The sequence below is a fragment of the Halichoerus grypus genome, chromosome 1 (genome assembly GCF_964656455.1).
Source record: "Halichoerus grypus chromosome 1, mHalGry1.hap1.1, whole genome shotgun sequence".
Lineage (NCBI taxonomy): Eukaryota > Metazoa > Chordata > Mammalia > Carnivora > Phocidae > Halichoerus > Halichoerus grypus.
In genome coordinates, this window is record NC_135712.1 from 199,287,388 (window position 1) to 199,314,761 (window position 27,374).

At 57.2% G+C, this 27,374-nt stretch overlaps 3 protein-coding genes across 8 annotated transcripts in view; all 3 read left to right on the forward strand.

Annotated features, from left to right (window-relative positions):
- COL7A1 (collagen type VII alpha 1 chain) overlaps nt 1-3,979 on the forward strand; it is a 30,776-nt gene extending 26,797 nt beyond the window's left edge. Inside the window, exons 107-119 of one of the 3 annotated variants that reach the window (XM_078078533.1) lie at nt 184-237; nt 312-365; nt 438-500; nt 952-1,014; nt 1,118-1,234; nt 1,419-1,496; nt 1,594-1,647; nt 1,820-1,868; nt 2,407-2,439; nt 2,588-2,674; nt 2,913-3,002; nt 3,110-3,307; nt 3,640-3,979. In XM_078078533.1, the coding sequence (XP_077934659.1) occupies nt 184-237; nt 312-365; nt 438-500; nt 952-1,014; nt 1,118-1,234; nt 1,419-1,496; nt 1,594-1,647; nt 1,820-1,868; nt 2,407-2,439; nt 2,588-2,674; nt 2,913-3,002; nt 3,110-3,307; nt 3,640-3,656 (957 nt within the window). In that variant the 3' untranslated portion in view covers nt 3,657-3,979. The remainder of the gene's footprint in view (nt 1-183; nt 238-311; nt 366-437; nt 501-951; nt 1,015-1,117; nt 1,235-1,418; nt 1,497-1,593; nt 1,648-1,819; nt 1,869-2,406; nt 2,440-2,587; nt 2,675-2,912; nt 3,003-3,109; nt 3,308-3,639) is intronic. The other 2 variants (XM_078078534.1, XM_078078540.1) reach the window with 2 other exon arrangements.
- Nucleotides 3,980-5,214: 1,235 nt separating this feature from the next.
- Nucleotides 5,215-5,553, forward strand: UCN2 (urocortin 2). The gene has a single exon (XM_036079494.2). The coding sequence runs from the start codon at nt 5,215-5,217 to the stop codon at nt 5,551-5,553; it is 339 nt and encodes a 112-aa protein (XP_035935387.1).
- Nucleotides 5,554-10,517: 4,964 nt separating this feature from the next.
- Nucleotides 10,518-27,374, forward strand: part of PFKFB4 (6-phosphofructo-2-kinase/fructose-2,6-biphosphatase 4) — a 30,237-nt gene continuing 13,380 nt past the window's right edge. For 2 of the 4 annotated variants that reach the window (XM_036079458.2, XM_036079470.2), the window contains exons 1-9: nt 10,518-10,685; nt 15,800-15,916; nt 16,062-16,158; nt 20,350-20,416; nt 22,613-22,687; nt 23,055-23,111; nt 23,836-23,957; nt 25,904-26,111; nt 26,746-26,892. In XM_036079458.2, coding sequence (XP_035935351.1) covers nt 10,589-10,685; nt 15,800-15,916; nt 16,062-16,158; nt 20,350-20,416; nt 22,613-22,687; nt 23,055-23,111; nt 23,836-23,957; nt 25,904-26,111; nt 26,746-26,892 — 987 coding nt within the window. In that variant the 5' untranslated portion in view covers nt 10,518-10,588. Of the gene's footprint in view, nt 10,696-15,799; nt 15,917-16,061; nt 16,159-20,349; nt 20,417-22,612; nt 22,688-23,054; nt 23,112-23,835; nt 23,958-25,903; nt 26,112-26,745; nt 26,893-27,374 lie in introns of all 4 variants that reach the window. The other 2 variants (XM_078078570.1, XM_078078572.1) reach the window with 2 other exon arrangements.

Genomic DNA, 27,374 nt, shown 5'->3' on the forward strand with positions numbered 1-27,374 from the left:
GGTTGAAGGTCAGGTATCTGGGGTCAGATGTTGGGATATCTGGGGTTGAATGTGGGGTATTGGGTTAGGGGTTAGAAGGTCAGAGATTAGTGTCTGAGGCCAATTTGGAAAGTGGTTTCGTGGTCAAGGGGTTATAGGGTGAAGTATCTGGAAGTCACTTTTCCATCTGCTTTTTCCCCGCAGGGTGAGCGAGGGATAAAGGGAGCCTGTGGCCTCGACGGAGAGAAGGGAGATAAGGTATGGAGGTGACAGGGTTGTGGGCAGCTGTGGGGCCTGGGCCTACGTCTGACCCCTCCACCTGATCGCTGCAGGGAGAAGCTGGTCCCCTGGGCCGCCCTGGGCTGGCAGGACGCAAGGGAGATATGGTGAGTGTGGGGTACCCAGGATGGGGAGAGGATGGGTGGGCCAGGGCCCAGCTCATGTTTTCTCTTCTCCAGGGGGAGCCGGGGGTGCCGGGCCAGGCGGGGGCCCCTGGGAAGGAGGGCCTGATCGGTCCCAAGGTATGGGGTCTCTCAACAGTGGACGTAAGGGGGGCAGAATGGGGCAGGGAAGATCATGGTAGGGTGATGGGGGTGTCATTTCAACAGGGTTATGGAGGGTTGGGACATTGTGGGGTAGAATGAGGTTGGTCTTAAGGTTTCAGGGTGGGTTGGAGTCACAGTGGGGATTTAGGATTAAGGGATGAGAGGTGAAGTGGGGAGATGTGCATCAGGGCTAAGGGGTTAGTGGGGGAGGTTGGAGTGTCTGTATAAAGGATATAGGTGGAATCAGGGCAAGGAGTATGACAGTAAGGTCGGGGTCATGGGGAGCACGGCAGACCAAGGGTCCTGGGATCGTAGGATCACAGGTGCTTGGGTCATGGAAGATTGTGGCCATTGGGCCAAGGGGCTCACGGCCATTGAGCTGAGGAGGCCGACGCAGACGGTCTCTCATGCTTCTTTCCATTCCCAGGGTGATAGAGGCTTTGATGGGCAGCCAGGGTCCAAGGGTGACCAGGGCGAGAAAGGGGAGCGGGTAAGTTGAGAACAAGGTCATGGTGAACTAAGGAGATTGTACTTACTGGAAGTGCGTCCATCTTTGGGGGCTTTGATCACTGACCCTGACCGTCTCTCCACAGGGGCCCCCTGGAATTGGGGGCTTCCCAGGTCCCAGGGGCAGTGACGGCTCTAGTGGTCCCCCTGGGCCACCTGGCAGTGTTGGTCCCAAAGGCCCCGAAGGACTTCAGGGCCAGAAGGTAAAGAGCTCGGACTCTGACTCCTGACCCCTGAACCTCCCTGACTCTTCCAACCTCACTGACCTCTGACCCTGCAACCCGTCCCCGAGGCCCCTGCCCCAGTCTCTGAACCTACGATCTCCCACTTTCCCGACTTCTGACCTCCACTGCCTCTGACTGCTCACTGGGTCCTTGTATCTGTTAGGGTGAGCGGGGCCCCCCCGGAGAGAGAGTGGTGGGTGCCCCTGGAGCCCCTGGGACCCCTGGAGAGAGAGGAGAGCAGGTGAGTGGGGATTCCTGGGCATAGGGTCGGAGACCAGGGTGACCTCCAGTGTCCCTAAGATCGGGGGTCACAGCCCTGTCCCATCCGTTGTGCGTAGGGGCGGCCAGGGCCCGCCGGCCCCCGCGGGGAAAAGGGAGAAGCTGCACTGACAGTAAGTGTGGGCCTGGGTGGGCTGGGCCCCACCTTCCGCACCCAGGACCCTCACCGCCTGGGCCTGGGCCCCTGACTCAGTGCTGTCCCTCCATGAGCCCTGCATCATATGCCTTTTGTCTCTCCCGTGATCCATGGGTGCTTCATGATCCTTTGTGGTCTTGTGCTCCCAGGAGGATGACATTCGAGGCTTTGTGCGTCAGGAGATGAGTCAGCATTGCGGTGAGTGCGGCCCAGCCCAGAGCCTCTTGGGTCCCATTCCCACTCCACCCCGGCTCCCCTAGACAGGGGCAGGCAGGGTCCGCAGACCCGACGGGGCTCGAGCAGTGAAGGAGATGGGCGGGGATGGATAGATACGCAGGAGAATACATGCGCTTCCGGACAGACGTGCTGACAGGACTTTCCAGTAGTGTCCCTAGCAGCCCAGCGTGGCCGTGTGGAGGGTGGAGGTGGGAGCAGGCCGGTGGGCATCAGAGAGTGAAGCTGTGTCTCCTCCTGTCCCTCTGTCTGACCGCTTCCGAACCTTCTCCACGCCCGCCTACTTCTGACCCTCTCTCTCTGTCTCTCTCCCTTCCTCCCTCTCTGCTTCCCACCCATTCTTTCTCTCCGTTGGTCTCTCTTGTCCGTCTCTCCTGCGGTCCTTCTCTGTCCATCTGTGTCCCCCTGTGTGTGTCCCTCTGTCTCTTCCCCTGCCGCTTTCCATCTTCGTCTCTTGCTCTCTGTCCTTGTCTCTCTCCCTGCCCTTCTCTGCCCGCTCCAGCCTGCCAGAGCCAGTTCATCGCATCTGGATCACGTGAGTAATTTTCTGGTATTTTCTGCTCCTGGAACTTTCCTCATCCCAGGCCCTTCTGTGCCCATCACCTGGGTTCACTCAGCCGGGGCTTGGCTGGGGTGGCCACCATTATGACCCCGAGGCCCTGTGCCCCTACCCCTTGCTCCAGGACCCCTCCCCAGTTATGCTGCAGACACTGCCGGCCCCCAGCTCCGCCCTGTGCCTGTGCTCCGGGTTTCTCACGCGGAGGAGGAAGGTGAGGACACGTGGACCCGGGCTGGGGGGCCATGCAGTGGGGCGCAGACCCATGAGGCGTTGCTCCTGTGCGCGGGGCAATGCCACGTGCACAGGGGCAGCACGCAGGGCGTGGCACGGACACGGCACGCGTGGGAGGCCGGTGTTGCCCGCCCCGCCCCCAGGGCCAGGGTTGGGCAGCATGGACCTGGCCCCGCAGCAGCCTGGCCGTGTCACAGTACACCCCACCCTGTGTGCAGGCCAGGTGCCCCCTGAGGACGACGAGTACGAATACTCTGAGTACTCCATGGAGGAATACCAAGACCCTGAAGCTCCTCGGGATGGCGATGGTGAGAGCGGGGGCGGGCCCAGAAGGGTTCAGGGAGGGGCGGCAGGCCCCCAGTCCCTCTCTGATGGCCACCGCCCCTGCTGACCTCCTGACCCCCGCTGGCCCTAGACCCCTGCTTGCTTCCACTGGACGAGGGCTCCTGCGCTGCCTACACCTTGCGCTGGTACCATCGGGCGGCGGCAGGTGGCACAGAGGCCTGTCACCCCTTTGTCTATGGTGGCTGTGGAGGGAATGCCAACCGTTTTGGGACCCGTGAGGCCTGTGAGCGCCGCTGCCTGCCCCGCGTGCTCCAGAACCAGGGAACAGGTATGGGCCTACCCCTCCACCCCAATAGGAGCCAGGACACCGAGCCTCCCCATATCAGGTCCTTGTCGGGGGCCTGGGTCAGGAGCCCCCTCAGACTGGGGGCCTGGGACAGACCCCCAGACCAAGGAACTGAACAGAGAACCCTAGCTGTGGGGTCCCTTCCATGCTCCCTCCTCCAGGCACCTGAGTGAGGATCCCCTCTCTGAGGTCAGAGCCCCACTCCTGTCATGCCCCCAGTGCCCCACTGATCCTTTGCCCAGTGCCTCTCTGGGCACACATGCTGGGTAAGGCCAGATGGCTGAAGACAGCTCCCCACCTGCCGCGCCCCCCAGGTGCTGCCCGGAGCTGAGGCCCAGATGACCAGCTGGCCAGCTGAAGTTCAGCGTCCCCTGGAGGAGTCCTGCTGTCCCTCCCCTTGGTGCTAGAGGCCTGTGCGCACGGGAGCGTGCATGAGCGTGTCCATTATTTCAGTGACTTGGTCCCGTGGGTCTAGCCTTCCCCGCTGTGGACAAACCCCCACTGTGGCTCCTGCTTCCCCAGCAGATGACTCAGTGCTGGGGTGGCTGTGGGCAGGGAGCGGATGTGACTGCATCTGACCCGCCCTTTGACCCAAGCCTGTGATGACATGGTGCTGATTCTGGGGGGAGCATTAAAGCTGCTGTTTTAAAAGGCTCCTGTTGTGACTGTTTGGGGAGATGGGGGTGGCAGGGGGTTAGGTTTTCCCTGGGAGGTCAGTGCTATTCTGCATGGGTGCAGAGTCCCTCTGTCCGGCCCTGGTCACTGTCCTGTGACCCTCAGTCCTCAACTTGTCCCCCAGAAGGAGTAGACCAAGTGGGGGCTGAGGACATGTCCTCACTGCTCCCCAGGAGGGGATGAGTCAGAGGGGGGGAGCTGCTTCATGCCAGGGGCCATGGCCCAGCTCCTACCTCAGGGGGCTGAGAGAGATAAATGGGCCGTGAAGGGAGCAGAGAGCCGGACCACAGCACCGCACTGCCTAGCCCCAGCCACGGGCAGCCCCGGCGGCCCCACCTTGCCCCAGAGGAGGCTGCCGCTGGTAGGACTGAGGTGGCTCTGGGTGGGGTGGGCAGGGCCTTGGGGGCTGAGTGGATCTGGGATTTGGTTTGGTGGAGGTCTCTGGACCTGAGGGGGCCTTGGAGTCTCTGGCTGCTTCTCCACCTTGAGGACCGCATTCCTGCTCTTTCTTGTCCTCGATCTGTTGCAAGCTCCCTCAGAACTCAGGTTCCCCTTTTGTCCCTCCGTGTTCTCTCTGTGTCTTTGCATCCCTATTTTTTTTTTTTTTAAAGATTTTACTTATTTATTTGAGAGAGAGAGAGTGCGTGCACGAGCACGGGGTGGGGCAAAGGGGGAGGGAGAAGCAGACTCCCTGCTGAGCAGGGAGCCTGATGTGGGACTCGATCCCAGGACCCTGGGATCATGACCTGAGCCGAAGCAGACACTTAACTGACTGAGCCACCCAGGCGCCCCTTTGCATCCCTATCTTTATCATGTTGTCTGTGTCTGGGGTGGTTCCAGCCTCTTTTTCTTCCAGGCTCCCTCTCTTTTGGTTTGCCTCCTCTCTCTCCTCTTTCTCCCTCTTCTCCTTCCCCTCCCCAAGTGTATCTCTATCTCTACATCTAGATCTAGCTGTGCTCTCTTTATCTCCCTGGCCCCTGCTCTGTCTAGCTCTGTCTTGATTTTCTCAGTCTCACTCTGGCTGTCTTGTCCTTTCATCTCTGTCTCTTCTATCTCTCTCCATCCCTTGCCTGGCCTCTCTAATCTCTCTCTGTCTCTTTCCCTCAGTCTCCCTGTCTGTCTGTCTGCTTTCCCCATCTGTCTCTGTCCATGCGCCATGGCTGCCCAGAGCCCCTGCCCTGAGCCTCTTTTCTCCTTGCAGCCTGACCACCACGATGACCAGGTGGGCTCTGCTGGTGCTGATGGTCCTGACATTGGGCAGGGCCCTGCTTGTCCCTGCGACCCCTCTCCCAGCTTCCCAGCTCCTCCCTCAGAACCCTCCCCAGGCCACTCCCCGCCCCGTGGCCTCGGACAGCACCTCAGCCAGCACCACAGGCCCCTCCACTGCTTGGGGCCACCCCAGCCCCGGCCCCCGCCCGGGCCCCCGCATCACCCTTTCGCTGGATGTCCCCATTGGCCTCCTGCAGATCTTACTGGAGCAAGCCCGGGCCAGAGCTGTGAGGGAGCAGGCCGCCACCAACGCTCGCATCCTGGCGCACGTTGGCCGCCGCTGAGCCGGAGGGTGGGGGTCACAATGATGGGACCACCCCGGATCAGAAGACCTGGAAGGCGGTGGCAGAGCAGGACGGTGCTACATCTGGGCATGGTGCGCCTGGCCACCACCCTGTGGGGTCACTGCCAGATGGTGTCATATCACAGCTGAGTGCCTCTCAGAGCCACGGTGTGTCTGGATAGCCTGGACGTTGCCAGACTGGGGGGCTGCCAAATGGAGTCTTGCCATGCCTGGAGCCCCGCAGACTTCCAATATGTCTGGACAGCTTGGACGCTACCGTGGAATGTCACTACTGTGTGGAGTCTCGCCATGTCTGGGTGCCCCAAGGTCAAAGAGCATCCAGACACTCAATGTGGTTACTCTTGCTCCACTTTTAGGAACTTCGGCACAGGAGCCCGACATGTTATCTGAGACGAGTCCGCCTAAGACCGGTGGCCGGATGTGGCAAGTCTGTGGCTGTGGCAGCCTTGCCTTGTGGCAGGCGTACGCGTGCATGGGCGGCTGCGTCTCTGCGTATCTGATAGCTGTGACTGTGGGTGGGCAAGGTGAGGGCAGGTGAGGGGGCTGCGCGGAACAGGGGCTTGTCCCCCAAACCAGCATGAAGCACGCTCAATGCACAGCCAGGCACTGTCCTACCCACACGCCTGCACACCCAGCCGTGGCCCTTGGACACGCGTGGCTCGGGCTGCTGGGGCTCCAGCCCAGCTCTGCCCCTCCTTCATCCAACTGTCCGGAGCAAACGTGCTCATCTTTCCAAGCCTCAGTTTCCTCCTCTGTAAAGCAGTGATGCCACCAGGCTTCTTGCGAGCACCAAGTGACAGTGTACAGGAAGATTCTGGCACACAGGAGAGAGCTCCAGAAATGTAGTGCCTGGAGAATGGGATGAACGAGGGTCACAGTCATGGGCACCCAGGGCTGAGTCATAGCTGGCTACGCTGCCCCTCTGCCCGCTCCCCCACACACACACCCCTGCACCATTTCACCAGCCTGGTCCCTCGGTGTGGAAGGAATAGGTTTTCCCTAATCTCACACGGCCAGCTCCATGGCCGGGCTGGAGATGGGACCGACCTTCCGAACGGTGTGGACAGGCTTGCCCGCATATGGGGCAGAAACTCTAGGTAGTGTAGATGGCTCTGGCTGGAGCCAAGGGCAGACCCTGGGCAGTATGGACTGCTCTGGCCAGAGAGGGAGGCCACACGGGGGCGGGAGGAGGGCTGCCTGGGGTGGGGGCACTGCTGATCTCTCAAGTTGTGAGCAGCCCTGGGGGGCGGGCCCAGGGCGGGGCTGGGAAGGCGGGGCCACACGGGGCACACCGCAGCTCCCTCCCGCACCCAGAGGGCGGGGCTGCCCGGCTCCAGGCTGCAGGGGGCGGCTGCCCGGGCCACTTCGCTTGCAGGATGGACAGAGGCGAGGAGGGAGGCAGCGCCCTGACGGACCCCGGGTCAGGGAGCAGCAGGCGGGGTAGGCACGGGCGGCGGGGAGAGGGTGGGGGGGGAGGCTGGGGGAACGACCAGAGCACAGTGGGGGTGGTGCTGGAAGAGGTGCGAGGGTGTTGGGGGGGTCTCTCTAAGTGTAGGGGTGCTCTGAGGGGGCATCAGCCTGTCAGTGGCAAGGAGGAGGGGGAACACTGTCGCCTTGCAGGGGAGTGGGGGGGCTGGGCCAAGGGGAACTATAAATAGCTTCTTCCTCCAGCCCAGAGAGAGGGACAGCCAGCTGGAGCTGCCTGAGGCCCTCCTGCTCTGCCCTTTGCTGGCCTCCAAGGGGGTCATGTTTGTCCAGGTCCCCCCTCAGGGGTCACACATCATTTTGGGGAGGCCCAGGGGCTCATTTGGAAAATTTTTCATATGAAGTGGCTTTAGCCCTTAAACCAGCATTTCTAGGGCACCTACTGTGTGCCTTGCGTGGGTCCTGGGCTGCTCTAAGCACCTACTGTGTGCTCTGTCCTGGTCATGAACCTCTCTGAGCCCTAACTGTGTGCCTTGGCTGGCCCTGAGTCACTTTGAGCACCTACTGTGTGCCCTGTGCCAGGCTGGAATCAGCAAGTGCAGACCACAGTTCACAGGCTGCTCAGTCATATGGCTCCATACCCCCAAGCTGGAACCTCACACCCTCTGTGAGCTCTGGGTCCAGGAAGATACCGGGGATGATCCTTGGCTTGAAGTGGCCCTGGGAACTCCCTGAACCTCCCAGTGGCAGCAGAGGGGAGAGGAGGAGGGACATAAAGGGGAAGGGAGGCAGTAGAGAGCAGCGGGCCCCGGCAGCCTGCCTGTCTCTGGGCAGGCCTGGGTTGCTAGTGTGCATGCACGTGGGGCTCTGTGTGCACACTTCCATGCGTGGGCATGTGGGTCTGTGTGGCATTCGCTGACCCAAAGGCCTGGGCCTTTATGCTGCAAAGTCTGGCCAGGGCTGACCAGCAGATACAGGGATGGGGAAGAGTTTGAGCACTGAGAACTGAGGAGCTAGGACTTCAGCCACCCTATAGCTTGTAGCCAGGGACACTGGAGAGAGGTCCAGTGGTCGGCGCAGAGGGCACCACTGGAGCCAACCTGGGCCAGGCCAGGCAGGTTCATAGAGGAGCAGGGAGGCTGAGCAGAACATAGCCACACACCAGTGCATGCTGACATCCCAGTACATTTTCCACCCCATCACTTTGGGATGGCCCCAAGGAGGGAAAAGCCATGAAGGCTGGCTGTTCTATTGGGCACCTACTGATGCAAGAGAGCATTGGAGGGAACAAACCAGAGCCTAGGTGTAGGGGTGGGAAATGTGGTAACATGGAAGATGTGGGAGGTGAGGTTTTGAAGGGCTGGGAGTTCATCTGAGTCCATCCTGCACTCTGGGCTGACTCTGTGACCCTGGGCCCTGCTCCCCTCCCTCAGTTTCCTACTCGAGAAATGGGCAGGGAGATGAAGAATGTTCTTAGAGCAGAGGTAGACTCTGGCCTTGGGGAGGAGCCCTAGGCTCCTCCTGCTGGTAACCTGTGGCCTCCCGCTTGGTGTGGGGACTTGGGAAGGTGTGTCTGGGTCAGCCCAGGGTCAGACTGTTTGGAAGGGTGGGAGGTACAGAGCCACGGCTCTTCCTAGGAAGCTAGGCTCAGATTGTCTGGGCGTGGGGACAGTTCCCTCGAAATGGCCCTGGCATCCTGCCCTGCTCTGGCTACCCTGTACCCCCAGCCTTTGACTAACATCCCAAGAGGGCTGAGGAGGAGAATGGGCAGGCCAGAGGAAGTGCTGGGTGACTGTGGATGCTAGAACACATAGCTTTTGCAATAAGTGCTGGGGGTTGGAGAGGGTGTGGGCGGGTGGTGACAAGGTCTCTGAGGTCAAGGTGGCCCCGGGATGGCCTTGGCCATGGCTAGGAGACAGATGGCAAGGCTGGCTGTGTCAGGAACAGAATGAGTGGCTTTGGAGAAGTAGGAAAGTGGGCGGGTTGTCACAAGGGGTATCCTGCTCATCAAGAGCTGCCCACGGGTGTGCGCAGAGCTGCCTCTGCGTCAGGTGGAGGGAGGTGGGGGGTGGACACTGCAGAGGAAGGATGAAGGAGGAAGAGCTCAGCTCTGTCTGGGGCAGGGCATTCCTCCTGGGGTAGCCGGCTAGAGCTGGTTTTAGGGAGGATCTAGGAGGGCTTCCGCCTCCTGAACCTTCATCTCCTGTGACGGGGGCAAGACATCTGTATCAGAGTTATCTTAAGGGTCCTTGCCAGGCTCTGAAGTGCTGGGTGGAGACAAGTGTGTGGCAGGGAGGTCAGAGGGAGGGGGGTGCCGCACCTGTGGTCCGCTGGGCAGAGCCTTGTATCCTGGCTGGACACACTTTGGGCAGAGAACCTGAGGATGTCATGATCCTGTCTGGGGGTTTTGTGGAGGACATCGCTAGGGGGCAGTGTGACCCAGGTTTGAGCAGTGTCGGTGGGGGGGCCCCAGGACAGAAAGTATACAGAACTTGGAGAAGCTGGCCTGAGGAGACAAAGAACGACCCAGGGTTCCTGAACTTCTGGATTTCTCCCCTGCCCTTTGCTTCCACTGCATTCTTAGAGACAGGAGGGAGATAAGTAATATAAATGATATCACTAATGTGCTTTAGAATGGATTTCTCAGACACTGACACATTTAATCTATACCAGAATCCTGTAAGGTTGATGATGCCTGCATTCTATTTTCCTGATGACGAGATGGAGGATCATTTTTAATATACGCAAATTTACAATTTACAATTTAATTGGTAAAAATAAAATCCTGGAAGAAGTTAGATACTGCCAGGGCTCAGTGAGTCCCCAGGGACCTTGGTTAAAAGGTTCTGCTCACGTGCTCCAGGTGGGCTGGAGTTTAGCCTGAGTTCCCGAGCGGCAAAGGTAAAGAGAGGAAACAATTTTGAGATGTCCCTGTCCGTGAGGTAAAAGATTTTTCCACCGTGGTTGCGCCGGTCACTCCACTGGGCGAGGAAGAATCCTGGGGTTCGAGAGAGGGTCGGGACACACGGCTGGGGGGCGCAGCGGTTGACAACTGGCATAACGCAGGGGCCACCAGACTGGTCCTGACCAACTGAGACCTGCGGGTCAAGCAGGCGGAGCTCCTTGGCCTGCAGATCCCTCCCTCCCGGGGGCCCTGAGATCAGTGGTAGCAATGAGCGGAACCCGGGTACCCTGGGGGCAAGGCTGTGCAAAGCGAAGCGGTGGATGAGGCCGATGCAAATCTGCGCGGTCCCGTTGGGCGTGCTGGGCTCGTGCATCCCCGGCAGGGTCCGCACTATTATCCAGGCCTTGAACGTGTGGGGAGTTGGGCATGCGCGTCCCCGATCCCGGCGTGAAGGGCGGGCCTGCTGGGTCCAAAACCGGCTGGCAGGCAAGTTGGGCATGCGTGGTCGGAGGCCGGGCCCTCTTCAGTCGGGGTAGGGCCTACTCGTTCTGGGGCGGGGCCTGCGGGGAGTCGGACTGGTGGAGGCTCGAGGAGGGGCGGGGCCGAGGGGCGGGGCCTCGAGTGGCCCGAGGTGGCCTGGCTGCCGGGTCGGAAGCCGCGCAGTCCGACTCATCACGTCCCGGGTATGGCGTCCCCACGGGAATTGACCCAGAACCCCCTGAAGAAGATCTGGATGCCGTACAGCAATGGGAGGCCCGCTCTGCACGCCTGCCAGCGCCGTGGTGAGGCGGGGTCCGTGGAGAAGGGGAGGGTGGTGCACGGGGATGGGTGGATAGGGCGGCCTGGGCAGTGGTCTCGCACGGAAAGGGGGCCAGGAACCAGGTGGGGGACAGGTGAGGCTGCCGTGACTGGTGGTAGGGGAGCAGGAACAGGTCGAGGGCCGGGCACAGGTGTGGTAGAGCAGGGGGCGGAGACAGGTACGTGGCCCTGTCGCCCCTCGCTAGGGGCTAGGTCTGGCTACCATCACCTCCGGGAGGCGTCGGCCCCCTCTCACCGAGTCTGTACCCACCAGGTCAGGCCAGGGCAGGATTCGGAGCCTCCTGCTGCCATTCACTTCAGGCCAGAGAGCGTGGGCCGGGTCTGAGCTGTGTCGGCCTTATGGAAATCGCTTGACCTTTCTGAGCCCAGAACTTTCAGAGGCCCAAAGGTGGGCCAGTCCCCTTGGCCTTAACTACCCACCTCTGGAGCTAAAACCGAGCTTTGGGAGGAATTTCAGGGAAGTGCAGTTGTATTGAGGATGGAGAAGGTGAGAACACTGTCCCATATGGACCTGTCTTTGTGTCCATGGGGGTATATGCATCCAGGTGGGGTCGTGGGTGAATGGTAAAGTTGGAGGGGGAAACATCCAGGAGACATGCTGAAATTCATGGAATTGTTAAGGAATTGTTAAGGGGCTCGCCTTTCCTGGGATCCCGGTGTTTAATCCACTTTACTTGACTTTCTGCTTGTTCTTAAATGAGTCTGCAATCACTTATTGCCAAGAAAAACAAAGGGTTTTTTTTGTTTGTTTTTTTAGGAATAGCTGAAACATTATAATGAATTTGCAAATTGGCAAGGACCTCAGAGAACATCTAGTCCAACTTGTGGTACAGATATAGAAATGGAGATCAGGAGATTGTGTAATGTGCTAAGGTCTCCCTGTGCTCCTTGACCTCTGCTTGGGCATGATAAGGGAGGGGAGAGTGCTCCGTTCTTGTTTTGCCTTGAGGCCAACCTGGGGGCCCTGACTTTGACCAAGATGTAAGTCCTGTGGGTGGGCTGTGGGTATCTCTTACCACACTGGGTCCTGGTAGGGGGTAGCCATGGTTTTGACCGGGCATTCTGGTGGGTCATGGCTCTGACCATGATGTAGTTCCGGGTAGGATGCTGAGGCGGTGATCAGGCTCTTAGACCCGGGGCCATGGCTTTCCAGTCAATACGCAGTCTTGAGAGGCAATGGCGACCGCCTAGCCAGCCCTCCTTCCAGACTTTTCTGGAGGGACCGAGGCTAAGGCCCATTGCTCTCATGCTTCTAGCCAGTCTCTGTTGTCCTAACGAGGGGGTGGCCGCTGTTATTACATAAAGGGGAAGAAGTCAGAACCTGGGCTTTGAAGGCAGGAACACTGAAGCTGCGTCGTGGCTCAGTTGTGTGACCTTGGGCAAGGAGCTGACCCGCTAGGCCATGGGTTCCTCATCTGTGGGGTGGAGACAGTCATCATCCCTGCTCCCAGGAGCTGCTGTGAGCCTCTTTTCGAGGAGATGCTTGATAAGTGGTGGCAGCTGGTGCTGTCATTTCGTCACCACCCTTCTTTGCTTCTCAGTACCTCAGAGTCAGGAAATGAAGCATCAGCTCTGAGCCAACCCCCATTCCAGATGGCAAAGATGCTGAGGCCCAGTGGGGAGGGGCCTGTGTTTCTCCAAGCACCAAGGATGCGGTGAAAATATGCCTCTGGCCTGAGCAGAGGGCCTTCTGTGTGGCACTGTCTCAGGGTGGTACAGTAGGTGAGACTCTGGACTGGCCCAACACAGGAGGGCTTCCTGGAGGAGGAGGCACCCGAGAAACCAAAGATGAGACCTGCAGATTGTATGGGGGTTTGGGCCCCAGGCAAGGGTCCCCGAGTTCACAGCAGGGAATAAGCCATGAGTGAACATGGAACCTGTCTGGACAGCACCCCCAGTCTCCAGAGCCTGTGTTCATGTAGCATTTTACCCCCTGTATGGTAGATTTATAACTTGGTGGAAGACCACAAGGACAGACGAGGACCTGAGGGTGGGGGATAGGTGGAAGCTGACCTGATCACGGGCTTTGTAGAGAAGAGGGCATGGAGCCCATGGTTGGTCTGTGCTGTGTCGTGGGTTGTCTTTGGCGTCTAGTCCCTGGCACCTGAGGGCCCCAGGGGCTGCTTGGCTCTGCCTCCTCCACCCCTGCTCTCCATGAGCCATTCTTCTTCCTTTGGTGAAACTCAGAGCTACTCATGAGGCCTGCAAGCTGTTACCTTCTTCATCATTTACCCCTCAGCTCAGCCCTGGAGGAGCTCTGGGGGCAGGTCAGGCAGGGGCTGAAGAAAGGACTCGGAGCATGCCAGACAGGACAGTGCTGGTGATAGCCTTTATTAGCAAAAAGGCAGCAAGAACTTCTCGGCTAGGGACACAACTGGAATGTGCACAGGACAATAGGAGAGGTGACTTTCTGTCCCCTCTGAACAGGACAGTGATGCCAGGTTGCTTTCTTTTAAAGAGTTCTCCCTTCCCCAGCCTGGCCCCAAGGAAGTGGGAGCAGGTGCAGTTCTGGAACCTTCTCCAGGACTTGTGGCTGCCCCTGAGGTGGCCCACCAGAAAGTCATCACGGGGTAGCACCAGGCTTGTCCCGGGCCTCTTGATTCCTAGGGCTCTTGCGGCCCTAAGCAAATTTATAGGAAAAGGAACCAGTGAGGTAAGTTGAATGGACATGTCTGCAAATCTCCTTCTGCCCATAAGCCTCAGGTTCTGCTGTGAAATTGCTCAGTACCGAGGCTCTCGAGGGCCCAGAGCTGCAGCTCCGGCTGCACCCCAGCTCCCCTGGTGCATACGCTCTCTCTGTTCAGGCCTTGTAGTGTGTTCCCTCTTGTGGGCCTCAGTTTGTAATTCCTCTTCTGCTAGCTTGCTTATGTTTTGCTGTTGTAAGCAGAGCTATTGCAGATACACTTGTACTTTGAGCTTTCTTTGGGTCGTTTCCTTGGGAGCTTATCTTGAGGAAAAGAGTTGATAGGTAATTTTATTGCTCTTGTTTTGCACTCAGCCCTGGTTGACCACCCTGCCTGCCTCCCGTGGCCGTGCATGGGGCCAGGGAGGGGATCCTGTCACCACACCCTGGGGGAGAAGGCCAGGGCTATCTCTGGGAAGGGAGGAGATGTGAAGAGGGGATGCAGAACCCCACTCCTGAGGTTGTGGGAGAGCCCTTCAGGGAGCAGTGGGAAGGAGGGGAGCAGGCGGGGTGTGCAGGCTTCCCCCGTGCTTAGTAGCTGATTCACTGCCCTTCGGTTGCCTGAGAGCCCTGACCAGCAGTTGTGCAAACAGCACAGGCCTCAGTGCACTGGCTGTCAGGATGCAGGGCCTTGCTTAACTTGCTTTTCTCTCACCTTCACCAATGCTGGGGTTTTTCTGCAAGTTCACTCTTGCTCATTGTTGGCCTGTGTTCCGTGGGATCCTCTCCTTCCCTCCCTGAGGCTCACAGTTTGGGTCACATTTGCCCAAAGGTCAGGTACAGGAGCGATGGAGCCCCCACTGGCAAGCAGGGCCCTTTACTTCTCTGCGGGCCTGCCTGGAGACGGACAGGTGCCTCTGCACCCCAAGTCCCAAGGGCAGTGGGGCTGAGATACACCTGCGTCCTCAGGGCCGGGCAGGGGGCACAGCTCCCCAGGCATGCCCCTGGCTTTTACCTGGAGGTAGTGCTAGGCCTCACTGAGCATTTTTTTTTTTTTTTTAATTTGACAGAGAGAGACACAGCAAGAGGGGGAACACAAGCAGGGAGAGTAGGAGAGGGAGAAGCAGGCTTCCCACTGAGCAGGGAGCCCGATGCGGGGCTCGATCCCAGGACCCTGGGATCATGACCTGAGCCGAAGGCAGACACTTAACGACTGAGCCACCCAGGTGCCCCCTCACTGAGCATTTATCATCCCATTTGACAGGTGAGGACACCAAGGCTCAGAGTTGCCAGTCATGGTCAGAGTCAAGAGAGGAACCCAGACCTGACTCCTGAGCCCCAGGCAGGGCTGCCCCTGGGGCCTCTGTGCTCCAGCTCCAGTGAGGGAGACAAGCTGAGGGGTAGGGCCCAGCAGGCTGTCCAAGAAGGGCTACCAGGAGAAGGCACTTGCAGAGCCCTGGGGGCAAAGAGGGGCAGTGGCAGGTCCCCACATGGGCCGCCTGTCTGTCTGCTGTAGTTTCACATGGCCCAAGTGCTGGGGACGGTGGAAGGGAAGCTTTCTAAGGTTTCTGCAGTGAGGCCACACTGAAAGCGGAGCTGGGTCACGTGAGGCCGGTAGTTTTGCTGTCTTGGTGTCTGTCCCAGTGGGCCAGGGTTTGGGGATGCTGTGTCCAGACCTGTCCCCGCCTCTGGCCTCGGCAACTTCTCTGGCTGGTGCACTGACCTGGCGGCACGTGGGATGGTGGCAGGTGGGCCGTCTGAGGGACAGTCCTTGTGGACATTGGTCTGGGTCTCTGGTCTCAGCCCCTTGTGGCACTCACCCTGGGGGATTTGGAGATGCCAGCCCCCCCCCCATAATTTTTGAGCACCAACTCTGTGCCAGACCACATGATCTGGAACGGCTCAGACACTGCAGGGCTGCCCTCGCTCCAAGTGATCAGGTGCAGGGGGCAGACTCATGGGTGAGGTGATCAGGATGGAGGGAGTGTGCCAGGGTGGCACGGAGGTGGCTGGGAAGAAGGTCTCACTGAAGAAGCAGCCTTTGAGCTGGGCTTTGTACTGGATGAGGCAAAATTCCCAGCAGGGAGGGTAAGCAGTGGAACTGTGCTAGCAGGAATGCTGAAAGGCTGTGCGGGCGGGGTGTGGATTCCCGGATAACAGGTGGGCGTTGACTATCTCCTGGGCTTTGGCTCTGTCTGGCCTGTTCATTCAGGGGCGGGGCGGGTCCAGCTTTATATCCGAGGCACCCATCAGGATAAGGGGCTGATGAGATCATCCGCAGCTGCTGGAGCCCGGACAGGCCTGGGCAGCGGGGTTATGCCGGTGGTGGCTCGAGACCAGGGTCTGAGGCCAGGAGGCCTGGAAGGCCCGTCTGATACCCTGTGCGGGGAGCAGAGGGGGGGCACATTGGAAGGCGTCCCAGCCCTTATCTGACATGGCCTCCTTGCTTTTCAGTTTGCATGACCAACTGCCCAACGCTCATTGTCATGGTAGGCCTGCCCGCCAGGGGCAAGACCTACATCTCTAAGAAGCTGACTCGCTACCTGAACTGGATTGGCGTGCCCACTCGCGGTGAGACTTGGCCTCGGCTTCCAAGGGGGCCTTGGGGCTTTGTGGGGGAGGGGAGGGGAAGAGAGAAGGCTGGCCTGGGGTGGGTCAAGGTCAAGAACTGGGGAGGGCTGATGCTGTGTGAAAGCTGAGCCTTTCTTTCCCCCAGAATTCAACGTAGGCCAGTATCGCCGGGACATGGTCAAGACGTACAAGTCTTTCGAGTTCTTCCTTCCAGACAACGAAGAGGGCCTAAAAATCAGGAAGTGAGTGTGTGTATGTGTGTGATTATGTGTGTTTACAGAGAAGACCCTGGAGCCCAGGTGCCCAGCTGCTCCTGAGCCCTGGCCTTGCTCTGCCTGTGACAGGGCTGGTCTCCTGACCTCTCAGGATGTGGTGGGGTTGGGGATGTGTTGGATATGGGGACAACGGGAGAGGGTGTAGGGCCCCCCTTTTTTTTTTAAGATTTTATTTATTTATTTGAGACAGAGAGAGAAAGAGAGATAGCATGAGCAGTGAGAAGGGGCAGAGGGAGAAGGAGAAGAAGCAGGTGCCCTGCTGAGCAAGGAGCCTGACTTGGGGCTCGATCCCAGGACTCTGAGATCATGACCCGAACCGAAGGCAGACACTTAACCGACTGAGCCACCCAGGCACCCCAGGTGTATGGCCTCTTGGTGGCTGGCTCTGCCCTGGGATTCATGAACCCTTAATAAGGACATCCTATGGGAGGGGAAGATGGGGCTTCAGAGAGATGGAGGAGACCTAGCCAGGGCAGGTCATGGGCCGCTGAAGAGACCTCTCACTTGCTTACCCCAGGCCCTCCATGGGCATGGCCTCTGGTAAGGAGGGGAGCCCAGTGGGTGCAGGGACACAGGCCTCTGGGATGTGGCAGAGTGGGAGAGGGACTACCTCCTGGCACCTTCTCACAAAGCTAGAAGGATTGGGCCCAGAACCGCACCCTTCCTTCCCTTGCCCCCGGATAAATTTGGAGGATGTTTGGCATGTGCTTGGCATGTTCTTGGCACGGGTAGGACAGGCCTTGGCTTTGCTTTCATGTGGCTCAGACTTCACCCTCCTGTTCTCATTCATGAATTTGCATATGATACCCTACCTCTTGCTCTCCCTGCCCCATTCAGACTTGAACCAAGAACAACTGGTGGTCTGAGGATCTGTGCTCTTTTGGGCAGGTATCAGCTGAGGGATCAAGAAGCTTCCTTGCCCTTGCTCTGGGTCCAGCCATTGTGGTAGGGCATTTAGCAGAGGTTGGCCCAGCTCTAGTGACCTCCCCAGATCAAGTGGAGCTCCAGGCCAGAAGCTCCTGGGTTGTTGCCCAGGCCTGGATACTAGGCTGTCTGCTCCGTCTCTGGCCACCAGGGGGCAAGAGCTCCCCACTGTGGGGCTTGGCCCCTCCCCAGCGTGGGCTCTCGGCCAGGCTGCAGTGGCACCAAGGAAGGGCAGGGGAGTCTGACGTTCAGGCCTGTGGCCGGATTGTGGGTAAAACTGGAGGCTGGACCCTCTGGTGACCCAGACAAAAGGGAGGGGACTGATATTTGAACTCCTGCTGTGTGTTGGGTGCATGCTGCCCGTTGTCACTCCTCCTCCCCATTTTACGGGTGAAGAAACTGAGGTTCAGGAGTCTCACACAAGACAACAAGTTACTTCCTAGAGCCCAGACTTGAACCTAAGCCCATACCACTAAAAACCGTTGTGTCCATCTTTCTAGTGTTACCCAGTTAGTAGGTCAGAGGCTGTATCCCGTGCAAATTCTGTAACAATCTCAAGCTGTGGGCACCGACCAGCTTATTTCTCTCCCCTGCGTGCGGCCGGTGGTATCACCTCACTCCCCCAGATGTGGAGGCAAGGTCTGGAAGTGATGGTACTGTGTAAGATCACGCACGGTTTGAATTTGAAGCCAGGCCTGTCTGAATCCAAAGTGTTTGTGGGAAGAATAAGGGAGCTGGCCCTCCCAGGGCCCACCAGTAAATCTGCTCAGGCCTCCCGTCGAAGGTAGGAGTATTGAGATTAACTCAGATGGGGAAACCCCAACTTGGAGAGGTTGGGGAGCTAGTCCAGGGTGGCCCAGCTGGAACAGAGGCCCCAGCAGGAGAAGCTGGGGGCAGGTTTATGGGGGCCTGTCTGCAAGCACGCCCTCTGGCTATTCCTAGAAACCCTCCCTCCTGAACCTAAAGGCTGGCTCTGGCCCCTGGGCTTCAGGACCATTTCCCAATGACCAGCCCAAAAGGTCCCACAGGTAATTGGCAACATAGAAGGATCAGACTTTTTAAAATGGGAAGCCTGAGAAGAGAAGACTAAGTTTCCCAGAGCCCTGGGTGACCACACATTGTTGAGGTCCCTGGAGCTACACAGCGTTGGTGTCTGTCCCTGACACCGGGCACAGTGGAAGGTCCCGGAAAGGGCATGCGGGGTCACGTGCGCACGTGCAGGTCCCATGTACACATACGCCATCAGGCGCATTCATACTTGCACGCTCGGTCTCCTGCCGCACACAAGCCCAGAGGCCGGCCCGTGGGCACGTGCACGTGCGGCTAACGGTTCCATTCAGGCCAGTTCTGACACGGTCCACCTGGAGTTAGCACCGGTCTGCACAGGTGAAGGGCTCAGTCCCACACGCCTGCCCCCGCTTCACACCCACACCCCCAAACGCTCGGGCTCCCGGGCTGCTCATCCCACGTCTCCACTGGAGCCCTGAGATCCCTCTTAGCCGGTGCAACCCACTGGTCTTAGCCCAGGACGTGGGGCGCTCGTGCGGCTGGCCAGACATGGCTCCGGCCGTGCCAGTTCCCCGGACTCTCAGAATTCAGGGGTTTTTGGCAGAGGAAAGCTCTTTAAAGTTTTAACGGAAAGACCCACCGGGGCGCAGAAAGGTCACAAAGAGGCATAGGAGCAGAGCTCCTTCCAGGGACGCGGACCCAGCTCTGCCACCAATTTGCCCCTGACCCCAGCGGGCCGCCCCCTGCTCTGCCTGGCCTGCGCCTCCATGCTTGGGTGCGGTGGCCCGGCCAGCGAAAGGCCCGGCAGCACTGCCCTTGGATGCGCTGGGGTTTATGCACCAAATCCAAAGATCAAACAAATGGAAGAAGATCTAACTTTACTCTTGTATCAAGAGAGTGCAGGTAAGGGGTGCCTGGGTGGCCCAGTCGTTCGGCGTCTGCCTTCGGCTCAGGTCATGATCCCAGGGTCCTGGGATCGAGCCACACATCGGGCTCCCTGCTCCGTGGGGAGACTGCTTCTCCCTCTCCCAATCCCCCTGCTTGTGTTCCCTCTCTTGCTGTGTCTCTCTCTGTCAAATAAATAAATAAAATCTTAAAAAAAAAAAAAAGTGCAGGTAATAGATGAAAGACCAGAGTGATCTATTTGTCTCCAGACCTTAGAGGAGAAAGGGATACAACGAGTAAGATCCTTAGATACGGCAGCCCATTTTGCAGCAATAAACCAAAAGGCTGAGATATTCTGAAGGCATTATAGTCAGTGGTCAGTCATGGGGAAGTTTTCACCTTCTGGAGGGTCTGTGGACATGGGTGCAAGAGACAGAGACACAGCACCCTCCTCCAGAAGGGATAGTTTCACAGGTTCTCTCTTCCAGGAAAGCAAATGGAATATTAAGTGTAATGTCGCCCTGGGGGCCTCAACAGTGTCTTTTCTCTCCCTGCCACCAGCCCCCAACACTCACACACAAGGAAACGTCTGGTTTTAAAAGTGCTTATTTTGGGGCGCCTAGGTGGCTCAGTCGGTTAAGTGTCTGCCTTCGGCTCAGGTCATGATCTCAGGGTCCTGGGATCGAGTCCCGCATCAGGCTCCCTGCTCAGCTTCTGTCTGCTTCTCCATTTCCTTCTGCCCCTCCCCTCCGCTTGTGCTGTCTCTCTCTCTCAAGTGAATAAATAAAATCTTAAATAAATAAATAATAAAAGTGCTTATTTCGATAATTATGGGAAATGCATGACAATTAGAAATCATGAATATGGCAAAATGGCAGCCTGGATTTGTATACAATGAGATGAGAAGAGAAAGTGCAGAAAAGTGGTATTTTAAAAAATATTCCCAGGGGCACCTGGGTGGCTCAGTTGGTTAAGCGTCTGCCTTCAGCTCAGGTCGTGATCCCAGGGTCCTGGGATCAAGTCCCACATCGGGCTCCTTGCTTGGTGGGGAGTCTGCTTCTCCCTCTGCCTGCCGTTCCCCCTGCTTGTGCTCACGCTCTCTCTCTCTCTGACAAAATCTTAAAAAAAAAAATCCCCAGTGGCCAGGAGCACATAGCACTCCACTTATAGCAGAGTTAGCACACAGCCCTAAAATAACCTCAAGGAAAGAGAGCCCTTGAGAAGAGAAGGGACCCCAGGGACTGGGCCCTCTCCGGTCTGGGGTAGGATGTGTCTCTGATCTGTGGCCCTCCTGCGGCCAGGGTCGGGTGCGGGGCTGACCCTGTGTTTTCTCTTCTGAAGGCAGTGTGCGCTGGCAGCCCTCCGTGATGTCCGGCGGTTTCTCAGTGAGGAGGGGGGCCACGTGGCGGTGAGTGAGACATCCCCATGACTTCTGGGAGTGGCATGTGGGAGCCTAGCTACATCTAGCCCTTTGCTCATCAGGTGTCTGGCAGGGAAGGGAGGGTGTGCAGGGCCTTGGGAGGAAGTCTACAGCCACTATATAGGAGGAAGCCAGAGGCTGGATGTGTGCTGGGAATTTCCCTCTGGGCTTGTGGTTGCATTTGACCCAGTAGGACTTCCTTCTGAATACTCACATTGTTGGTCACCACATGTGGTATCTGTTACCTAAGTCTTTAGCCAATGTGATTTCTCCTGGGCTGGGGAGAATCCTGCCTCACATGGAGTGGCTGTTCCAGGAACCCGCTGAATCCTGGGTAATGGAATTCCAACGATGTGTTGGCCCCTCCTGTCAGATGGATGGGTGGGACAAGGTTGAGCAAGGGTGTCTATGGGAAAGGCCCCTCCCCTCCCCCTACGCAGTCAAACACAGGAGCTGCTTTTTCCTTCCTTTTTCCTCTTGGAGGCGTGCTTCCTGCAGCTCATAATCCCCCAGCCCCATCTGGATCAGTCACCTTCTGGGTCTCGGGAGTTCCCTCCTCCTGACTCCCCAGTTGAAGCCTTGCTCTCAGACCCCATGTCTTCTTTTTCCTTGGTTTACTGACTTGTTTAGTTGGAGCACATGCTCCAGTAGCTTCCTGAGGAAGGTACTTGGGAATTACCTCGCATGAGATCTTGTGTGTCTGGAACTGTCTTTTTTTATCCTCATATTTGATGGTTGGGTTTAGGTGGGAAGTATTTTTCCTTTCGAATTTCCACATCGCTCTGTTGTAGTATGGCTTCTAGAATAGCTGTGGAAAAGTCGGATGGCATTCTGATTTGCCGATCTTCCCAAAAGTTTCATCTCTTGGAGGGAACTGGGGCTGCTCATGCCCTTTTCTCTGGGGAGAACTTTAGGGCCTTATGGTGGGTCTTCGCCATGCTGGGTCCCGGGGCGGCCGTCTCCAATGAGAAACTCTTTTCTAACAGGTCAGGGAACCTGTCATCTGTTATTACTTTGATAAGCCACCCCCACCAGTTTCTGACAATTGATTCTCTGCTCCACTCCCACTTTTCTGAGCTGCTTTTTCTAGAACTCCTGGGGGTTTCATGCTGGGCTTGAGCCCTAATTATATCTTTTTTTTTTCCCTCCTGATTGCCTATCTCTGTCACTTGTGTTCTATTTTCAGGGAGACTATCTCAACATTATCGTACAAGCATTCGGTTGAATTTTTAAAGAATTTCTGTGATCATATTTTAATTTCTAAATTCTAAATTTCTTATCGCTGAATGTTCCAGTTTTTTAGAACTCTGTTTCTGTTTCGGGGTGACTACAGTATTTTGTATCTCTCTTTAGATAACTTTTGTTTTTGTTTTTGTTTTTTGACATATCTTTCTGTACTCTGCCCTGTCTTCATTTTCTCAAAGTTCCTTTATTCTTTTTTATGTAGTCTGTTTTTCACATTTGGGGTTTTGCTGAAGCAGCCCATGAGCCCTGGTTGAATGCCCTTTTAAAAAAGTGGTGCTCTAAAAGCTGCTTTTAGACATGCGGGTGAGTGGGTCACCCCTGAGGGCACGTGGACAGGCCCCAGGTGGTTCATGAGGAGCCCCAGACGAGTCAGCCTGGCCGGATGAGGCAGGGAGAGGGCCTGGGGCTCCACCTGCTCTTAGTTGCACCACCGGGCAGTCCCCCCTTTTCCTCTGCACCCTCGTTCCTTTCCTCTGAGACAACTGGGTCCCATTCCTGATGCTCCCCGTTCTGCACAGATGGGTGTGCTGTGCTGGCTGGGGGCTTGTTTGGTTTGCTCCGTCTCTCCGAGTTGACATCTCCTCTTCCGTTCTCTTTATTCTTCTTTTCCCATCTTCATGGAGTCTCGGGATGGAGTGGAAATAAACAGGGGTTCCGCACTCCATGTTTAACTGGTTTTACAAGAAGTCCTGTTGGCCAAGCACAGACTGAGCACCTGCTGGGAACACAGGCACCCAGTCCTCCCAGCTTCCTTGAGGTGTGTTCCTCAAGGAAGGGGGGGCCCGGCCCGGGCCTCGCAGGTCTAAAGGAGACCGGCCAGGCGGGTGGCCTGGGCACCAGCTGGTCCCCATGAGAAATCTGGTCCCTGTGCAGCTGCTGTCGGCTGGCCTCCCCCCTGCTCCAGGGCCAGAGTCCGAGTGAACCCTGGTTTGGTCCTAGGTGTTTGATGCAACGAACACCACCCGAGAGCGGAGAGCGACCATCTTTAATTTTGGGGAACAGAATGGCTACAAGGTGAGGCGTCTTTGGTTCACTTCCTTGGTCGGGCTGGGGCACGTTTGGACCCCCCTGGGCCCCTCTCACAGCCTCCCGATGTGCGCGGCTGTCAGGCAGGTGGGCTTCAGAGTGGATGTGGGATATAGCAGTTGCTATTTCCTCTGTCTGGGGTTTTCTTTTCGGGGAGGTGGGCATCTCATGGGAGGGTCCTGGATAGGGTGGCACCTAGTTTGGTTGGGGGCTTCTCGACCCTGTCCCCACCCCCAGAAGAAGGGCCTGGGGTTAACCTGGCCATCAGGGAGGTGGGAGCTCCATGGAGCCAGGCCCAGGACCCTGAATGTGTCTATGGTTCCTTCCCTCCTGCCGGCCCTTGTCCTTGCCGAAGACCTTTTTCGTGGAGTCCATCTGTGTGGATCCTGAGGTCATAGCTGCTAACATTGTGGTGAGTGGTGTCTCTGACCTTGTGGGGGCAATAATACAGCTGAGGTGGCATGTGACAGTGAGGTCTGTCTCCGGGTTTGGGCCAGTGCCTAGGCCGGCCTCGATTTGAGCTTCTTGAACATTGGGGGCGGGGAGGGAAGGCAGTGCAACACCAGGTCAGGTGATCGGAGACTCCTGAGCACCACTTGTGTGGAGGGCCGTGTAGCTGGGGGGCATTCACTCTGCTCCCTCCTCTTACCTTCCCCTCCCTTTCCCCCTCATCATTCCCTGGACAGTGAGAGAGGAGCTTCAGCCTCTGGAGGTAGGGGGTGGGGGTAGGAAGTGATGTTTATATTTTGAAAGCGAGAGAGATTTGACCTCTCTCTCCTGCCTCCTGTTTATCCAAGGAATGAACTTCTGGGTTGGGGGAGATGGTTCAGCTGGGAAGGGGCTTCCGGGCCCTTTGCCCCTCTGGCCTCACATCCCCCTGTGCCAAAAAGATGAGGACTCCTATCTTAGGCTGCCCAATACTCTGTTGGCACTGGTGTGGGAACTAAGACCAGGGAACTGCTGGACTCCTTCTAACGGAACCAGTCTCCGGGGATCGGCTGCCAGCCTCATGCCCCCAGCCTTGTCCTGGCCTCTGGCTCAGCCTCCCCTCACCCCCTGCCCAGCATCCTCCTTAGTCTCTAGCCCTGCCTGGCCTCCAAGCCTGATGTGTCCTTGCTCTGTGCCTGGTCTGGCAGCAAGTGAAACTGGGCAGCCCTGACTATGTGAACCACGATAGTGACGAGGCCACGGAAGATTTCATGCGGCGCATTGAGTGCTATGAGAATTCGTACGAGTCGCTGGATGAGGACCTGGACAGGTGAGTGAGGAGAGCACCATGTCCCGCAGCTATGATGGGTGGGTGGTGGGGGTCCTGCTCAGCTGCCTCCTTGTGACTCGCCGGGGTGGTGGCTGAGTGGCCACCCCAACAGGCAGAGATGGTCTGGCCTTGTTTCTTTCCTTCGGGCAGAAATTGTGGGCCAGAGCGGACTTGCAGAACCCCTATTACCTTATCTGGGGCTCTGCAAGTCAGAGTTTTCTGTTATTCCATGTGACTCAATGACCCTGCATTGCATAGAGCTTACTAGAATGGAAGGGAGGGAGGGAGGGAGAGAGGGAGGAAGAAAGGAAGAAAGAACAGAATTTTCTGCTATTCCCTTATAAAATCAAGCCTAATTTCTATGTGGAGAGTCTTCCCGCAAGGCATTTGCGAACATTACGTGTTCTTTAAGTGCGCAGTCTGTGTTTTGAGTCGGGGGGACGGAGTGCCCAGATCCTGCTTATAGCTGACAGGGGCCCGTGCTGATAAGCCCCACTGCCTCCTTCTGGAATGGCAGACCCAGCAGGAGTAAGTGTTGGGTGGGGAGGGGGCTTTAGGCCCACAAGGGGCATCAGCTGAGGCTCTTACAGTAGCAGACTTTATCTGTGAAGGGTCAGGTAGCAAATATTTTGGGGGGCATACGGTCTCTGTTGAGCTATTTAACTCTGCCATTGTGGTGCAAAGGAAACATAGACAATATGTCAATAAGTGGGCATGACTGCATTCCAATAAAACTTTATTTACAAAAACAGGCTGCGGGCCGTATTTGACTTTTTGGCTATAGTTTGCCAACTTGGTAAAGTATTGCATGGCCCCTTGGTAGAGTATTGCATGGTCACAGATCATAGCCAAGACACAGGGGACAGGGTGAGTTATGTAGCATTAAGTGAAAGTCTGGAATATAAACTTGGGCGTGGGGTCCTGTATAATTACATGAGAACATCTAATGCGTACAAACCAAGGGGAACAAGCACCTGTAAGAGGGATGATTTCTGGGGGTCTTTACAGAATAGTTCCTACTGGAACTCCAGTAGGAACTCCTCCTCTGGCTGAGTCTCCTTGGCCGGGCTCTGTGGCCAGCCCCAGCCCATCAGCACCCACTGCCTGGGCCCCGGTGGTTTTTCGTGTTTCTCCAGTCACCCCAGCGCAGTGGTTCTCGTGGTTCTGTGATGTGAGCGCACGAGAGAGGCTTAACTGGAACAGCTCCTGTTGGATTCCTCAGTTAACGTTGCTACTGTTTTTATTGGTGTCCACATAACAACCCTAAACCTAAACCCAGGCCCTCGGGCCAGACAGTGAGAACTCAGATGAGAACCTTCAGGGGGCCTCCCCGGGCCAGCCCAGAGCACGATGCCTGAGAAACCCCGCCTTTACTCCTGCTGCCTCCCCAGCACCCAGCAAACAGAGCAGACAGAGCGTGTTCTCCCAACCGCCCCGCTCCCCAGCCCGAGCGAGCAAGGGAAGTGGCTGAGCTGGGGTACAGGGGCGGGGTTTATTGGGGGAAGGAAAGGCAGGTCCAGGGGTGGCTGGCAAGGGGAGCGGAGGCGAGGAGCGTTTGCCAGCTGACCCCAGGTCAGTCCTGGAAAAAACCATCTCTCATTCACCTTACAGACTGTGTTGAGAGCTCAGAGGTAGGCAAGCGGGGTCCGGGGGCCACAGAGCAGCAGTGAAAGTCACAATGTGTATGACTGACCCTTTGGATGTCACCTTTTGGAAACACGACAAGTGTTGAGCACCTCTCACAGGGTCTGTCTGGCTGTCCCACGTGTTGTGTTGCTCCGTCCTCACCCCTGTCACTTGCACACCAGCTGCCTGTCCGTGTGTTGTGATCTCAAGCCCAGTGGTCCGAAATGCACAGCTCTGTGGCCACTTCCATGGTGGCAGGATGAGCCCTCGGGGGCCCAGTCACACTCACACCTCTCTCTCTCAACCTCCTCTCTGGAAAGGGATCTGTCCTACATCAAGATCATGGACGTGGGGCAGAGCTATGTGGTGAACCGGGTGGCTGATCACATCCAGAGCCGCATCGTGTATTACCTCATGAACATCCACGTGACCCCCCGCTCCATCTACCTCTGCCGGCACGGGGAAAGTGAGCTCAATCTCAAGGGCCGGATTGGCGGGGACCCGGGACTGTCCTCCCGGGGCAGGGAGGTCAGTGTGTGTGTGTGTGTGTGTGTGTGTGTGTGTGTGTGTGCGCGCACGCGCGCTGGCGTGCTCGGGGGTGGTGAGGGGAGCTGTGCATTGGTACTTCCGGGCAGCTGGGTACATGTATGCATGTGTCCAATGGACCTGACTCCAGCTCTTATAGCTCATATGTAATCAAGGTGGATGACCTTCATTCAGTCTGGAATGTTCCTGTCATGTAGGGAAAGTCACCAAGCACCACGCTTGGATCTCTGGCTTCCATGTGAGCTGTCACCAGCTGAGCCCCTTTCCCTGGAGAGGCATGCCATTATGGGAATGACCCAAGTCCCTGCAATGCAGCTGATGGCTGCACCACAGTCCGGGGGAGATACTCAGGCCTCTGTAGGGAGGTCACATGGTCCAGGACACATGGTCGGGAGGTGGGCGACGGCAGGGGACATAATGATCCACAACTGGAACTGCACGGAGGGTCTGGAGAGAATGCATAAGGACAGCACTTGAGGGTGTGGGTGTTCTCAAGAGGTCAGTTCTCTGTGTTCTGAGGCTGGGTGGGCATGACGCCACTGTGCCCTGTGGCTTCATGGTCCTTTGAGGGCCGCCTTGGATCTGTGGGTCTGAACTTGCTTCTGATGCATTTCAGTTTGCCAGGAGTCTGGCCCAGTTCATCCGTGATCAGAACATCAAGGACCTGAAGGTCTGGACGAGCCAGATGAAGAGGACCATCCAGACAGCCGAGGCCCTGGGTGTGCCTTATGAGCAGTGGAAGGTCCTCAACGAGATCGACGCGGTAATCACCTGCCCTTTGCTGTCCTCCCAGTGCCCCTGCCCTCTGCTGCTTAGTGCTCCCAGTCCCCGCCCTCCACTGATCAGTGCTCCCAATCCCTGCCCTCCCCTGCCCAGTGCTCCTGGGCCCCCGCTGAGCTCAGCCAGCGTGACTGTGCTGAGAACCCGGGGCAGCTCTCTCCTTCACTTTTCTTCAGTTTTTTAGGGATTGGATTCCCACACCCCCGCGTCTTTCCTTCCTTCCCTTCTTTTGAATTTAACTATCTCCACCAACCAGAATTTCTTTTGGCATTCCAACATAAGCCTTAAAGCTGATTTCTCCCCGGTTAACTCACTACTTATAACCACCCATCTATCTTTTCCCTGTTGATTTATTTCACCTACTTTTATATTAAGTATGATTTACAGTATCACACTGTTTTAATTATGGCAGCTTTTTACTCTGTTTCTTGGCCATTTGGATATCTTCTGTGAGGTCTTTTGTTC

Coding starts and splice junctions, on each gene's coding strand:
- UCN2 (XM_036079494.2), top strand. CDS start 5,215: ATGACCAGGTGGGCTCTGCTGGTGCTGATGGTCCTGACATTGGGCAGG.